This window comes from Rattus rattus, chromosome 2 (genome assembly GCF_011064425.1).
Source record: "Rattus rattus isolate New Zealand chromosome 2, Rrattus_CSIRO_v1, whole genome shotgun sequence".
NCBI lineage: Eukaryota > Metazoa > Chordata > Mammalia > Rodentia > Muridae > Rattus > Rattus rattus.
This window is the reverse complement of record NC_046155.1, coordinates 13,669,987-13,684,199: the sequence shown is the minus strand read 5'-3', so window position 1 is coordinate 13,684,199 and position 14,213 is coordinate 13,669,987. Positions and strand designations below refer to the sequence as shown.

The 14,213-nt window shown below is 35.6% G+C and overlaps 1 protein-coding gene and 1 pseudogene across 1 annotated transcript; both read right to left on the bottom strand.

The window, feature by feature from the left end:
- Nucleotides 1-1,403: 1,403 nt before the first annotated feature.
- On the bottom strand, nt 1,404-1,791 carry LOC116893721 (annotated as a pseudogene).
- Nucleotides 1,792-1,979: 188 nt separating this feature from the next.
- LOC116893720 (olfactory receptor 10Q1-like) lies at nt 1,980-2,936 on the bottom strand. The gene has a single exon (XM_032895435.1). It carries the CDS (start codon nt 2,934-2,936, stop codon nt 1,980-1,982), a length of 957 nt encoding a protein of 318 aa, XP_032751326.1.
- Nucleotides 2,937-14,213: the final 11,277 nt, after the last annotated feature.

Below are 14,213 nucleotides of genomic sequence, written 5' to 3'. Positions count from 1 at the left end.
CATCCCATATACAGCCACCAAACCCACTCATTATTGCTGATGCCAAGAAGTGATTGCTGACAGATGTCTCCTGATAGACTTTGCCAGAGCCTTGCTGATACAGATAAGGATACTTGTAGCTAACCATTAGACTGAGCAGGGGGACCCCAATGTAGTAGTTAGAGAAAGGACTGAAGGAGCTTAGGGGTTTGCAACTTGATACGAAGAACAACAGTATCATCCACCAGACTCCCCAGAGCTCTCATGGACTAAACCACCAACTAAAAGTACACATAGAGGAACCCATGACTCCAGCCATTTATATTATAAAGGATGACATTGTCTGGCATCAATAGGAGGTGAAGCCCTTGGTCTTGAGAAGAAGGCTTGATGCTCCAGCACAGGGGAATGCTAAGTTGTTGAGGTGGGAGTGGGTAGGTGGGAGTGGAGGCATCTTCATCGAAGCAGGCAGAGGGGGAGGGGTATGAGAGAATGGGGAAAGGGATAACATTTGAAATGTAAATACATAAAATATCCATAAAATAAAAATAAATAAATAAGAAAGAAAGAAAAGAAATATTAAAAAAAAAGGAATTAGGGATACAATCATGGACCATACACTGTCATTAGATCTTTAAATATCCATTCAGTCCTTTTTGTTAAACTATTCAATGATAGTTATTTATATGAGTAGCTGGAGGGAAAAATTGATATGTATGGTTAGACCAAACCTCTAAGTCAAATCTCTTCTGTTGAGATACTTCTTGTCCACAAGAATCCTTAAAAGAAACACAGAATGGGGACAGACACAAGAAGTCGGAAACTAGGAAAGCCCATGGGCATCAAATCAGCAGAGCAGTGGAGGGATCAGGATAACCGTGTATCTGAGGTCTCTTGTCAATGCTGGAACATTGCTCTTTTGCTTTTCTGGGATACTGGGAGATGTGGTGTAAGTGGATTAATCTGGTTTACTTTCTGTTTATAAGATATAAGACAAAATACTTTTTCTAAGGTTATTAAAGGGTAGATTTTCTTCATATTTGGAAATAATTCTAAGACTCAGCTGTAACTCCCCCATGTATGTTCAAATAAGTATCAGCATTCCTGACTTCTGGCGGCCTACTTAACTTTCACTCTTGATTTGTCCTGTAAGTTTACCACAACAAATAAATTCCATGAGAAGGATGGAGAGAGAGAGAGAAAGTAGGGAGGGAAGGAGGAGGGAGGGAGATAGAGAGAAAGAGAGGGAGAGTAATGGGGTGACAAAAGTATAGACTAGAGCGATTTGGCGGTCTTCATCATCCTCTGAGGTGCAGGAGGGAGGCCTCAGGAATACCAGGCTAGTAAAGCTGTTAAGACCTGTTCATTGAATTCAGTCTATTCACTCAGACAGCTAACTCCTGTCCAGCATGATGATGAAGCCCTCATTCCACCTTCTCATAGATCTGAGTACAGGTGATATTGTTCATGACACATTCCACCACCATCTTCCCATCCTTCAGTTTTCTTGCTGTTGTGCTTTTCTCCCTTTTCCATTGCTGGTGCTGGACCAGGGCACCGTCTGTGAAGGTACATTTGGTCTCAGTCTTCCTGCAATCAAACTTCTCAGGGTACAAGAAAACACTGTCGTGCTTACTGTGTTCTCAGTTTTGTCAGTGATGTTGTTGCCATCAAAATAATGATACAGTCTGGTTTGGCCATGGCACCTATCTTCCCAAGAACCAGTCCTATTTCTCACTCCTGCATGTAGTCCTCAAAGCCTTGGCTTTCCAACAACCACCACTTCACTTTGCGGTCCTTAAGGCTGGCCATGACGGGCAGGAGAGCACAAAAGCAACAAGGAGAGGCAATAATAGGGGTGCTCGCATGTGATTTTGTTTTTTGTTTTTTTAATGTAGTGTAATGTTGATGACAGTAAGTGATATAATTTTGTTTGTCCTTTTCTGTTGAATGATTTAACTGACAATTACCACACAATTCCCTGACATCTTTATCTCCCCTCAGACTGCTTTATGGAAGATGGAGTTCCTCAGCGCGCCTTTCACATCTTTATTTCGAAGAGTGTAAATCAGAGGGTTGAGTAATGGGGTGACAAAAGTATAGACCAGAGCGATTTGGCGGTCCTCATCCTCTGAGGTGCTGGAGCGAGGCCTCAGGTATACGAGGCTACAGCATCCATACTGCAGCAAGACCACAGTGAGGTGGGAGGAGCAGGTAGAGAAAGCCCTCTGGCGACCCTCTGCAGAGTGCATGCGTAGAATTGTAGAAGCAATGAACACATAGGAGATACATATCAGCAGGAATGGGACAGTCAGCACCAGTATGCCCACTACATAGAGGACTGCCTGGTGCACATGAATGTCAGCACAAGCTAGGCGGAGAACTGGGGGCACATCACAGAGGAAGTGGTTTATTTCCCTGTCATGTCCACAGAAGGGCAAGGTGAAAATTAAGGCAGTGAGCTGGAGGGAGAGAAATAGCGCCAAACTCAAAGAGCCCATCACCATCTGGATACACAGTTTCTGGGTCATGATGAGGCTGTAGTGTAGAGGGTGGCAGATGGCCACATACCTGTCATAGGCCATGACTGCCAAGAGAAAGCAGTCAGTGCTTCCTAAAGTTACAAAGAAGAACATTTGTGTCCCACAACCAGCCAGTGATATGGGTTTCTGGGCCCCAAAGATGTTAGAAAGCATTAAAGGTACTACATCTGTGGTGTAGCAGATTTCCAAGACAGACAGACTGCCAAGGAAGAAATACATGGGCGTGTGTAGGGAGCTGTGGGTGCACACCACCCAGATGATGGCTGTATTACCACAGAGGATCATCAAATACAGCAGGACAAAGAGGAGGAAGAGGAGAGCCTGGAATTCAGGGACAGTGGTGAAGACGCGGAAAACAAACTCAGGAGTCCCAGATTGATTGAGGACAGGCTTCCCATTCATCATGCCTTGCATGGAAAACAAACAAACAAACAAACAAACAAAGGAAATGCGGTATCTTATTTACTGAGTTGCTTCAAGCCAGAGAAAAGTCAGGGAGGCTGAACCTGTTTCTTCTGTGGTTTTCTTCTTGGTATTTAGTTTCGATCCCAATTTTGGGAAATAAATTCACAATTAAAAGTCTGGCATATTTTTCCTTAGAAATCTTAGTAGTGGACATGCATGTCTACAGACAAATTCCCAAAAAAACTGGTAGGTGTTTCCTCCATTTATTTCAATATTTTGATTTAACCGAGAAACATTTTGTTTGTATGTAAAACTGTATATTTTGGACATATTTTTAAATAGGACAAACATATATTTAACTGTGTTTAAAGCTAGATAAATAAATGCACCATTCACATTTTTTATATAGATTCTTACTCAGATAGAATACATGTAGATATGAGAATGTAAAGTTATGTAAAGATCTTAGTTATTTTTGTAATAAAATTAAATCACTACCAAGATGGAGAACCACAATAATAAACAGACAGACACTTTCTCTATCATTTTCACCACTCTTTCAGCTTTCATCACTAACAATTAGTTTAACTATATTTCAATTATCAATGTAATGATAATTTATGAACTTCACTGTACTTAAATATGTACTTCTACATCATGCCTGCAAAAGTTATTCAGGTTGTTCTATCTAGCACTTTTATGTACTAACTCTCTGTTCTCATAGCTCTCCGTGCCTTACACATAGCTATACTCCATTTACTTTACATTTAGTCTGGACTCCATATCAAACGGCTATTATCTGAAGTCTGATCTTTTATGACCTACACTTTTCATATATTTCTCATTTTATAATTTTTCTGTATTTCCTTCTGTGACCCAAAGGTTTTCAATTTAGATAAAACTTTACCTGACAATGAATTAAACAGCAATGTGTTAATATTAGTCTTACCTGAGATACAAGAAAACTGAAACAAGACAGAATAATGATTAACTGAAGAAACAAAACACACACACACACACACACACACACACACACACACAGGCTCAGTGAGACAGTCACAGTCATGAGCACTCTGAAGTGAATGGTAGTGGGGAATTCTTAACAATCAACAACTCAACTGGTGTGACATACAAACCATCGTAACTCATCTGTACAACATGCTACATGATGATTGCTTAACTCTGAATCTCACAGTGTCCTCTACAGAATATTTGACTATTCCATATTTGATTTTAATTTATTCTACTATACCTAAAAACAGTGCGAATCATCAGTAATAATTATATATTCATTTAATTACATCTAACCAGATGTGAAAGTGTTATAAATGTATTTAATGAATTCTGGTAATGTCATGCTTTAGAAATAGTTAATAATTATGCACAAAAATGTTGCCATCAGATAACCGTAAACCCCAAGAATGAAAAAAATGAGATTCTTTCATAATTTTCTACTTATGTTTGTCATAAATATGTTGTCCCACTTTATTTTTAAAAAAAATACCCGATGAACGGAATAAAGGCTTTGATTTTTATTAACTTTTATAATCAAAGTAAAATCTTTGACATTTGTCCATAGGTTGATGGTTCCTTCCTCTCAAACAATCAAAATAAATGAACAATTGAATAAATGAATAGTAAGTAACATATCAGCGAATACATTTAAAGAAGAATAAATATACATACACTGACCAATCCTGCTACACCTAAAAATAAAGAAATATTTTTATCTGTCAATTAAAATGAAGCTAAAAATTACACATAATGTCATTAGAGGAAATCTGAGTTTTCATATTGCAAATCCACAAATGGATAGAAGTCTATATATTAATATTAACTTACTTAGGAGTAATAAATTCTAAGTGATGTTTTACAGATAAGGAAATTGGACATTTGCCCAAGGTTACAATATTATATACGGCAGTGGGAATTTAAACATAGGCTCACTACTGCTAAGTCTCTTTCCTTAATTGCTTTATTTCTTGACCTCCAGTACCATTCTCATTAGTTTTATTACCTGGGAAATAGATCAGAGAAGAGAAGTCTCTTCCTCCTTCAGTTTCTGAGAGACATATGACAGCACTTAAAACAGCACTGGCAGAGTACCCACTAAATTTATATCAATTATCAGTCATTACTATTTCAACACACTTACAAAGCCTTGAAATCCTAACATCTGTAGTTATTTCTCAAGCCATATGAGTGAAAATTCATTCTTTTTTTTTTTTTTTTTTGAGGGTTCAAATATTTGCTTGAGCTTTATTTTTTGTATGGGTGAAATACAAATACCTCTCCCTAAGAAAGAAAATCGAAGAGTTCTCCAACATACAAAATGTATTTCAGACTTCACTAGGACCAACAGGCTCTCACTAGCTAACATTCAGTTTTAGTAATTGTCTCCTCACTAATAAAACGATCCTTATCTTTAAGACTCTGTGCTTTTTAAGCTTACTATTTTCATATGTAACTTTTCATTTTTTTTAAACTTGAATATTTCTTATATACATTTTGAGTGTTATTCCCTTTCCGGTTTCGAGGCAAACATCCCTCCCCTCCCCTTCCTTATGGGTGTTCCCCCCCACCCTCCCCCATTGCCCCCTCCCCCAACAGTCTAGTTCACTGAGGTTCAGTATCATTCTTATAGGGAAAATTTAAGTTGAAAATAAAGAAAAGCTAAAATCTAGCTCACATGATCTATAATGTCTCATGGTACATAAATGTATTTATCCAAGTAATAAAAGGGCAGAATTTATTTTTTGGGAAAAGACAAAAAATGTTAAATTTCTTTGATGAGAGAACACATTCTGCATATTTAGTAACAATAACATTTTATAATTCAGCAAAAATAATGGAAAATTATTAAAAGATATTGAAAGATTTTAAGAATCTTAAAGGTAAACAACCATAAACACATGAAATACAATTTCAGTAGTATTCAAATAAAGAGATAAATGGGAAACAACTTTTTGAGATCAAATTGATTATAATAGAGGAATGATAAATGCTTGTGGCATTTGCGTTTGAGAGACAAGTCTCTTCTCAAACATCCAAACTGAGTGTAATTGCTGTATAGATTTTTGTAGTATAACTTGATATGTACAATGAAGGATTGGAAGAGAATCATATACTTTGATCAGGAATATTGTTTTGAGGAATTTTTTTCACTCTACCTGTCTATAAAATATAGACAGGAATATTGGCTATAACTTTCAGTGGAATGGAGCAAAATTATGAAAAAACATCAAGAGAAGGGTACTTAGCGAGATGGTGCAAGTCTCCGAAATAATTTAAAATAACAGTGCGGAAAATCCTAACAAAATGAGAAAAACTTAATAATGAGATTGTAAAACAGCATACCACTTAAAGGTAATTACATATACTCACACGATGCAATTACATGTCTGGAAATATTAAGTTTTGGCATTGTGGGATTGATGGTTATCATTCTGCTTATGGCTTTGTCTTTCTCTGTGTAAATGTATTATAATGATCATGTGCAGTTCTCCAGTTATATTATGACTGAAGAATTTGGGGCTTTGCTTTGCATTTGATAAAATTTGAGGAGATAGAATGGAAGAGTGCTAATTGATTAGATTTTTGGTCACATTCAAGTTTTTTTTTTTTTTTTTCCGGAGCTTGGGACCTAACCCAGGTCCTTGCAAGCAAGCGCTCTACCACTTAGCTAAATCCCTAAACCTCACATTCAAGTTTTAACTCCAGTACTCTTGCTTGATAATTTAATTTTCATGCTTAGCACATAGAATGCACATTTTTAGCTCTCTAATGCATGACAGGGTATACGGATATGGACTCTGTGAATAATTTACAAAGCTGAATGTTTTAAATGTGTCACATTTCTGGGCTTAGGAGAGTCTAGAGAATGACTCCTTTCAGCTCTCTCATTAGGATGGAATTCTCCTTAGATACTTACTCTTTCATTTCATCCTCTCTGTAATGGAGGGTGAAGTCCTTTAACACTGTTTCTTCTCAGACTGTGTTGCTCCTCTAATAAGAAAAAGAGTAATAATGAGGAAAAACATTAGACTTCTTCCTACATAGCAATGATGTACAATCAGAGAATGAAATTAGAAAAACTACCCCATTCAAATTCGCTCCAAATAATAAATATTTTGGAACACACATAAACCAAACAAAGAACAACCTCTATTCAAGAACATTGGAAAGGTAAGTCAAATAAAATAATTAGCAATCAAAAGACCTTGTATACCCTTCATTTGGCAGGGTTTATATTACAAAAATCTGATCCTACCAAAATTAATTAATCTACAGAGTTAGTGCAATACTTTTTGAAAATTATTTTATATTATGAAACTTTATTGTAGGTGTTTTGTACGTCCAAAAGTTTTCTAGCAGACTTGATACTGCCTTTTGAAAAAGAGTTATATAACCTGGAATTGGGTATAATTTGACCTTTTCTTTCCTATTTTTATTCACATTCATGCCTTTCTTTTGACAAATTATATAACTAAGATTTTAAATAGTATATCAAATAAAAGATGGAAAATGAACATTCGTATTTCATTTGTGATTTTAGAGGAATTGCTCTGAGTTTGTTTACATTTATATAAAGTTAGCTACACAGGATTTTTTTATATAGAGTATTATTTTTAGTTATCTTCATTTATTTACAGCTGTTTACAGAACTTTTATCATATAGGCATGTTGGAACTTTGTCGAAATACCCCTTCAGCATCAATCCAAATGATTATGTGGTTTCTGTTCTTAAGGGTGTATATGTGGTGTGTTACATTTATTGATGCACATGTTTTGCAAAAATGTTATCTTTCATGGATGAAGTTCATTTGGCCATAATTTAATATGTTCTTGAATTCAGTTAGCACATATTTTATAGTTAATTTCTGCATCTATATTCATCAAATAACTGGTCTTAGCTTAAAAAAGGGAATAACACTCGAAATGTATATAAGAAATACTCAAGTTAATAATAATAAAAAATAAATAAATAAATAAAATAAAGGTATCAAAGAATAATGTCTAATAATAGTAAGCAAGCTAACTGTTCCTTTTAAAGCCAAGATGATATTTGTACAAAAAAACCTCCTTATTCAATAAGTAATAAACTTAGCAAGACACAGGAAAAAAAATGAGTAAAAGACAGGGAAATATAAAAACAAATAATCAAGGTTATCAATAGGAGAATTACAATCAAATATCAAAAAAATGAAATAAGTTAAAAGCTGGTTCCAGGAAGCTTTCAGGAATGGTTGTTTTCTCAAAGCAAAAACCAAGGTAGCAATGTTACAAACACGAAGAAGTGGTCAGGATCTGATTCAGTAGATGTTCTTTTTGTGGATCAAGTAAGACAGAGATGTCTGGAATTGGTGGTCTGCAAGCACAAATTCCAAAAATAGTTATGTAAAGGAAAACGAGCTCATATATGCAAGGTCATGCTATGGAATAAAAATATTATTTAAACTTAAATTTGAACTTCAAAATTTGACATTCACCTCTCTTAAGGCTTTAAGACAACTTTGTGTGTGCATATTTGTTTCCGTGTGACACTCAAACACTTCTTTTCCCCAATACAACAGTTTCTGCAAACCCGTTGGTTTCATTTTTATCATTAATATACTATGGTTTTCCCTAAGACTGTTTTGGGAGACAACTCCAACCTTGGCATCATCTTCATGTAACAAATACACGTATGCAATAGCGTTCACATTGCCCCTTAGGAGCCTAATGCTTAAAACAATCAGTTTTTGTTAGAGTCAGTTTGATAAATATTTCATTTACTGTTACATTAAATTGCACAAGACCACAGTTTATTAGTTTCATTTATTTCCTTATTCATGTCCCTTTATTTGTTTGGTTTGACTTAAATTTATTTATTTGTTAATCTCAAATCCTTTAAACCAGCTTTCAAAGCAAATATTCAGTCATGTTTTCTACAACCAAATTATGCTATAATAATTTTAGACCTTCGTTATTTCTCTCTTTACAATATCATTAATTTACATTTGTCTGTTGCAGACAATAATATTAATAATAATAATATTAAATAATAACAAACTAAGTTGGGGTAATTGATTAGTTCTTGTTCAACTTGATGAATGAATAATAGAAAACATAAAAATAAAAATTTGAGGTATTTATTTTATACCAATCAGGTTAATATCCTTTGTAGCAGTTATTCCTCAATGCTTGAATGTCCACACAATAGTCTTATATTGAGATACAGTTTAGTAGGTAAGCACTGTACGTTGTAAACATTTTTCAGACTACCATATATTCTCAAATATAGTGGCAGTTAGGCTTCTCCTCACTTCATCTCTCAGGCCAATGCACCTTATCAGCAAATAAAGCAACCAGGGAAACATTAATATTTTATAAACTATTAATTCTAGTCTGGTATAATTGAGAGAAAGAAAAGTCATATTTTAGGGGTTGGGGATTTAGCTCAGTGGTAGAGCGCTTGCCTAGGAAGCGAGGCCCTGGGTTGGGTCCCCAGCGACAAAAAAAAAAAAAAGAAAAGAAAAGAAAAAAAAAAAAAAAAGAAAAGTCATATTTCGTAACTTTAGCTTATAATAGAGGAATTTAAAGACTCTGCAGAACTAAGTGCTAAACTGTTTTTATTTTTTTAAATGAGAATTCTCTTTCCTTCAAAAATGAAAATTATAATAGTCATTTGAAAATATTTTCTTATATTCTTAGAGATTTACTGTGTATATTTTCAATGCTAATATTTTGTGACAAAGTGATATAATTAATTTTACATAAAATTTCAATATGGGATATTTAAATTTTATATTAGACATTTTATATTTCATTGACATTCAAAAATACAGATGACTTAAATGTTTTCTTTTAAATTGTTCAAAATTCTGCTCATTAGCCAAACTCATGAGATAGAGAAAACGTAGAGTGTTGACTTACTCTTAAAGAGACCTATAAGAACAAATTCTACTTTCTTATATTTTCTAAAAGGAGATAGTCTGAATGATTTATATTTTTTACTGACTGCGAATGTCATACATTCATACTGTTGTTTTAGTGATATCCAAACTCCATTTTTCCCCTTTAGCCTCTCTCCAATCCTACCACCATTTCTTCTCACCTCATATTTTCTTTTGTTCTTTTTTCTCTAACCCCTCGGAGCTCATCAGGGCTGTGTGTAAGTGTATAGCATGTAGGAGCATGGGTAGTCTCTCTGGAGAAACATTCCTAAAGAAAACCTACTCTAACTCTCCCATCAGCCATCAGTTGCAATAGCCACTTAGCTGAGAATAGGCTAATCTGGTCTTGTCACACTAAGATTTCCTCTGACTTTATCAATGACTTAAGTTTTAATCTCACTTTATCACATATGTCATGTTAGTCAATTCAACCATGTATCTCAACTATGTTTTCTATGTCTATTCATGCAAATAATTATCCATACATTAACAACATACTTGTGTTTCATAAATGTTGATATTCATGATTATTCATTTTAAATTGGAAAGCATTATAGAGTTTTTTATTTTTATTATTTATGTGAGGAAAATATTAATAAAACCGGAGTCTTTTAGATACTCTCTCAACAATTTCGATTTCTTTTCCATTAGCCATCTAAGGAAACTCACCAATGAGCAAATTAACTTTGATGCTCAGATGTTGCTGCCACAGATATCTGAGGGAGCTCCTTTAAAGAAACTTTCCCAGTCTTCTTACAGGTAAAACAATAATGGTGGTTCATGAGGTTTTGGTCAGAGTCATCCAGTGAGAACAAGATGGCATTAAATCATGGTTTCATGAGATCTACATGACAGCAGGAAGTGTTCTTCATATTCTGACATTCAGGAGAAAAATGGTTCCTTAGAAATTAGTGACTAGGCTAGAATTAGGTAAGAATGGCATTCATAAGAACCATGATATTATGGAGTAATTAAAATTTCAGTCTTGACTGACAAGACTTGTGACCTTCTCTTTAATGTGGAATAGATTCTGATATAATCATTGAGTCCATTCTTGGCCGATCTAGTTTAGTATTTAAATGTCCTTCATGTAATTTCTTTAAAATAATGAGTCACTTGAGAGAATATAAATCCCTATTGGGGCCACTTACACTTAATTCAACTAAAGAAAGACAAAGGTTAAAGAGAAACTTTTCTGTGTGGTCACTATAAAACTCTTCCTAGGCCTTTGGGAAGGTATCAATAATTCCATTTTGCACCCATCAGGAAATTGATGGTGATACATTCTAGATAGAGAGACATTTATTCAAGCTTGAGACCCTGAAGCATGTGTAACATACTTATCCTACACAGGCCCAACCACCTGGAGAGCCAGGGTCATTCTATTTGTGGTCATTCTAATCTCCAAGCTACAAGGGAAGTTTAAAAATGGCATTCTAATCTGCAAGGAGAAATGTTGGACTTAATTGATGTGATAAATCTGTTAGCTTTAAAGTACAATGAACTGTGATTTTATTTTCAAAATCAGAACATATGATGTACTTATTAACTGTCATTTTTGTGGTCTTGGATATCATTTTTATTCTACTTATTATTATTATGATGATGATGATGATGACGATGGTGATGTTGTGTCTGTCTTATTTCTGTCTTATTTCTTTGTGTATAATATTATTAGGTTTCATCCATCTCTCTATGGATGAGGGCTCCATTTTCTTTTTTTTTCTTTTTTTAGGTTAGATTATTTTTTTTATTAACTTGAGTATTTCTTCTTTACATTTCGAGTGTTATTCCCTTTCCCGGTTTCCGGGCCAACATTCCCCAACCCCTCCGCCCTTTCTTTATGGGTGTTCTCCTCCCCACCCTCCCCCCATTGCCGCCCTCCCCCCAACAGTCTAGTTCACTGGGGGTTCAGTCTTAGCAGGACCCAGGGCTTCCCCTTCCACTGGTGCTCTTACTAGGATATTCATTGCTACCTATGAGGTCAGAGTCCAGGGTGAGTCCATGTATAGTCTTTAGGTAGTGGCTTAGTCCCTGGAAGCTCTGGTTGCTTGGCATTGTTGTACATATGGGGTCTTGAGCCCCTTCAAGCTCTTCCAGTTCTTTCTCTGATTCCTTCAACGGGGGTCCTATTCTCAGTTCAGTGGTTTGCTGCTGGCATTCGCCTCTGTATTTGCTGTATTCTGGAGGGCTCCATTTTCAATAGCTGAGAAATATAGAGAGTATATGCCTCACTTGCCCTGTGTCCATTCAGTGGTTGATAGACAACTGGCTTGAATCCATTTTAGCTGTCCTGAACAATGCTCTACCAAGGGTGTGCAAGTTTCTCTCTGAAATATCAACTTCATTTTCTTTGGCTATACTACCATTTTGAGATATCTGGATCAGACGGTAAAGTTTAATTCTGTTTTTTGAGGAAGCTTCATACTGTATTCCATAGTTCTCCTAACGTATACGATCAATGGTGTGAAAACTTTCATCTTTATATCTTGGTCAGGCTTTGCTATTTATTTACTTTATTTTTTTCTCTTTTTAATGCTAACCATTCTAGGAGAGGTAAGAATAGCTATGGATGTTGGATGGACCCATGAGTTCCATTTAATAAATTGTTATTGTCATTGTTTGGTCATTGCACAGCAGGAACATGTATCAAGGCATATGTCATCCCATATGTATTACAATTTCTATGTATCAATTAAACAATTAAAACTTAAAAATTATAGTAATAATTAAATTTGTTTAAATAAAAATAAAATTTTATTTATATATTGACATTTAATTTACTTATTGCTTATTTTGTGTGGCTGTGTTTTTGTACTGAATATATGTCTGTACATCACATACATGCACACAGAATGCCATGGAGGTCAGAAGAGCATATCAGACTTCCAGAAACATGAGGTAGAGATGGCTACAAGTCACCATCTAGGTTCTTGGAAGCAAATCTGGCAGTTAGTGCTCATTACTGATGAGCAATTGAGCAATTTTTACAGCCCAATGCCAGCACACATGGAATAATTTTTTTAAAATAATTTATGTATTTATTTATTTTATATTCTAAATTTTATTCTCCTTGCAGTCCACCCTCCAACTGTTCCAAATCTCATACCTCCTATTCACCTAACCCTGTCTCTATGAGACACCCCACCAGACCTCTAAACCCCTTGGGGCCTCCCGTCTTTTGAGGGTTAGGTGCATCTTTTCTGACTGAACCCAGACCTGAGTGTCCTCTGCTTTATATGTGTTGGGGGCCTTATATCAGCTGGTGTATGCCTTCTGGTTGGTGGTCCAGTGTCCGAGAGATCTCAGGGGTCCAGATTAATTGAGACTGCTGGTCCTCATACTGGGTCACCCTCCTCTGCTTCCTACAGCTTTTTCCTAATTCAATAAGAAGGGACAGAAGCTTCTGTTCATTGTTTGGATACATAGATCTATCTGCATCTGACTATTTCAGCTGCTTAATGTGTCATTTAGACAGCAGTCATGATAGGCCCCTTTTTGTGAGCATTGTATAGTCCGAGTAATGGTGTCAGGCCTTGGAGTATCCCCTTTAGCTGAATCCCACTTTGGACCTGCTGCTGGACCTTCTTTTTCTTTTTATACTCTTCTTTCTTTCTTTTTTTCTTTCTTTACTTTGAATCTTGAAGTAGGAAGCAAATAATTTTGTGGTTCAGGATCTCTACACCATGAAAATCTATTAAAGGGTTGTAGAATTAGGAAGGACTAGAACTACTGCTCTAACAAAATGAGCACCAATAGGGAATGAGAGGAACAGAAAACACAAAACTCCCAGGCTATAGTCTTCCTCATTTTCTTTCTCATCTTTTCCATTTTTCCTCATTTGCAATTCACCACATCTTCTTCTTCTGCATGCATTTTTCATCTTCTTTACCTCTGCCCATACTTTTGTTAAGACTTGCCCCCATTATTTATACACTTAATAACATTTTTTATCTAGTTTCCTTCTTTTGATTTTTAAAATTGTTTTTATTTCTCTACTCCAATAACTTTACTGAAGCCAGAGAAGGATAAAGGAGCTGCAGAGAGAAAAGCAAACAATTAAGCTTGAACCAGGTAAGAGTGGCCCCTGTTGCTGGACCCTGTTGGGACTTTGGTAGCAATGATGGAATATAGATTTTAGTAAGTAATAATTCAGGAATGTACCAGGGACAGCATAAGCAATGTAGAAGATTGGGTGTGGTCCAGCCATTAAGTCATATTAAATATAAGGCTGCCAGTGTTTGTGTCTTTCATTTGAGAATCCAGAGCATTTTAGGCAGGCAACAAGGAAATTGCACAGCCGCCGTTGGGATATCAGTGAATTAAACTTCTACAGCAGCAGATGGCATCC

Coding starts and splice junctions, on each gene's coding strand:
- LOC116893720 (XM_032895435.1), bottom strand. CDS start 2,936: ATGCAAGGCATGATGAATGGGAAGCCTGTCCTCAATCAATCTGGGACT.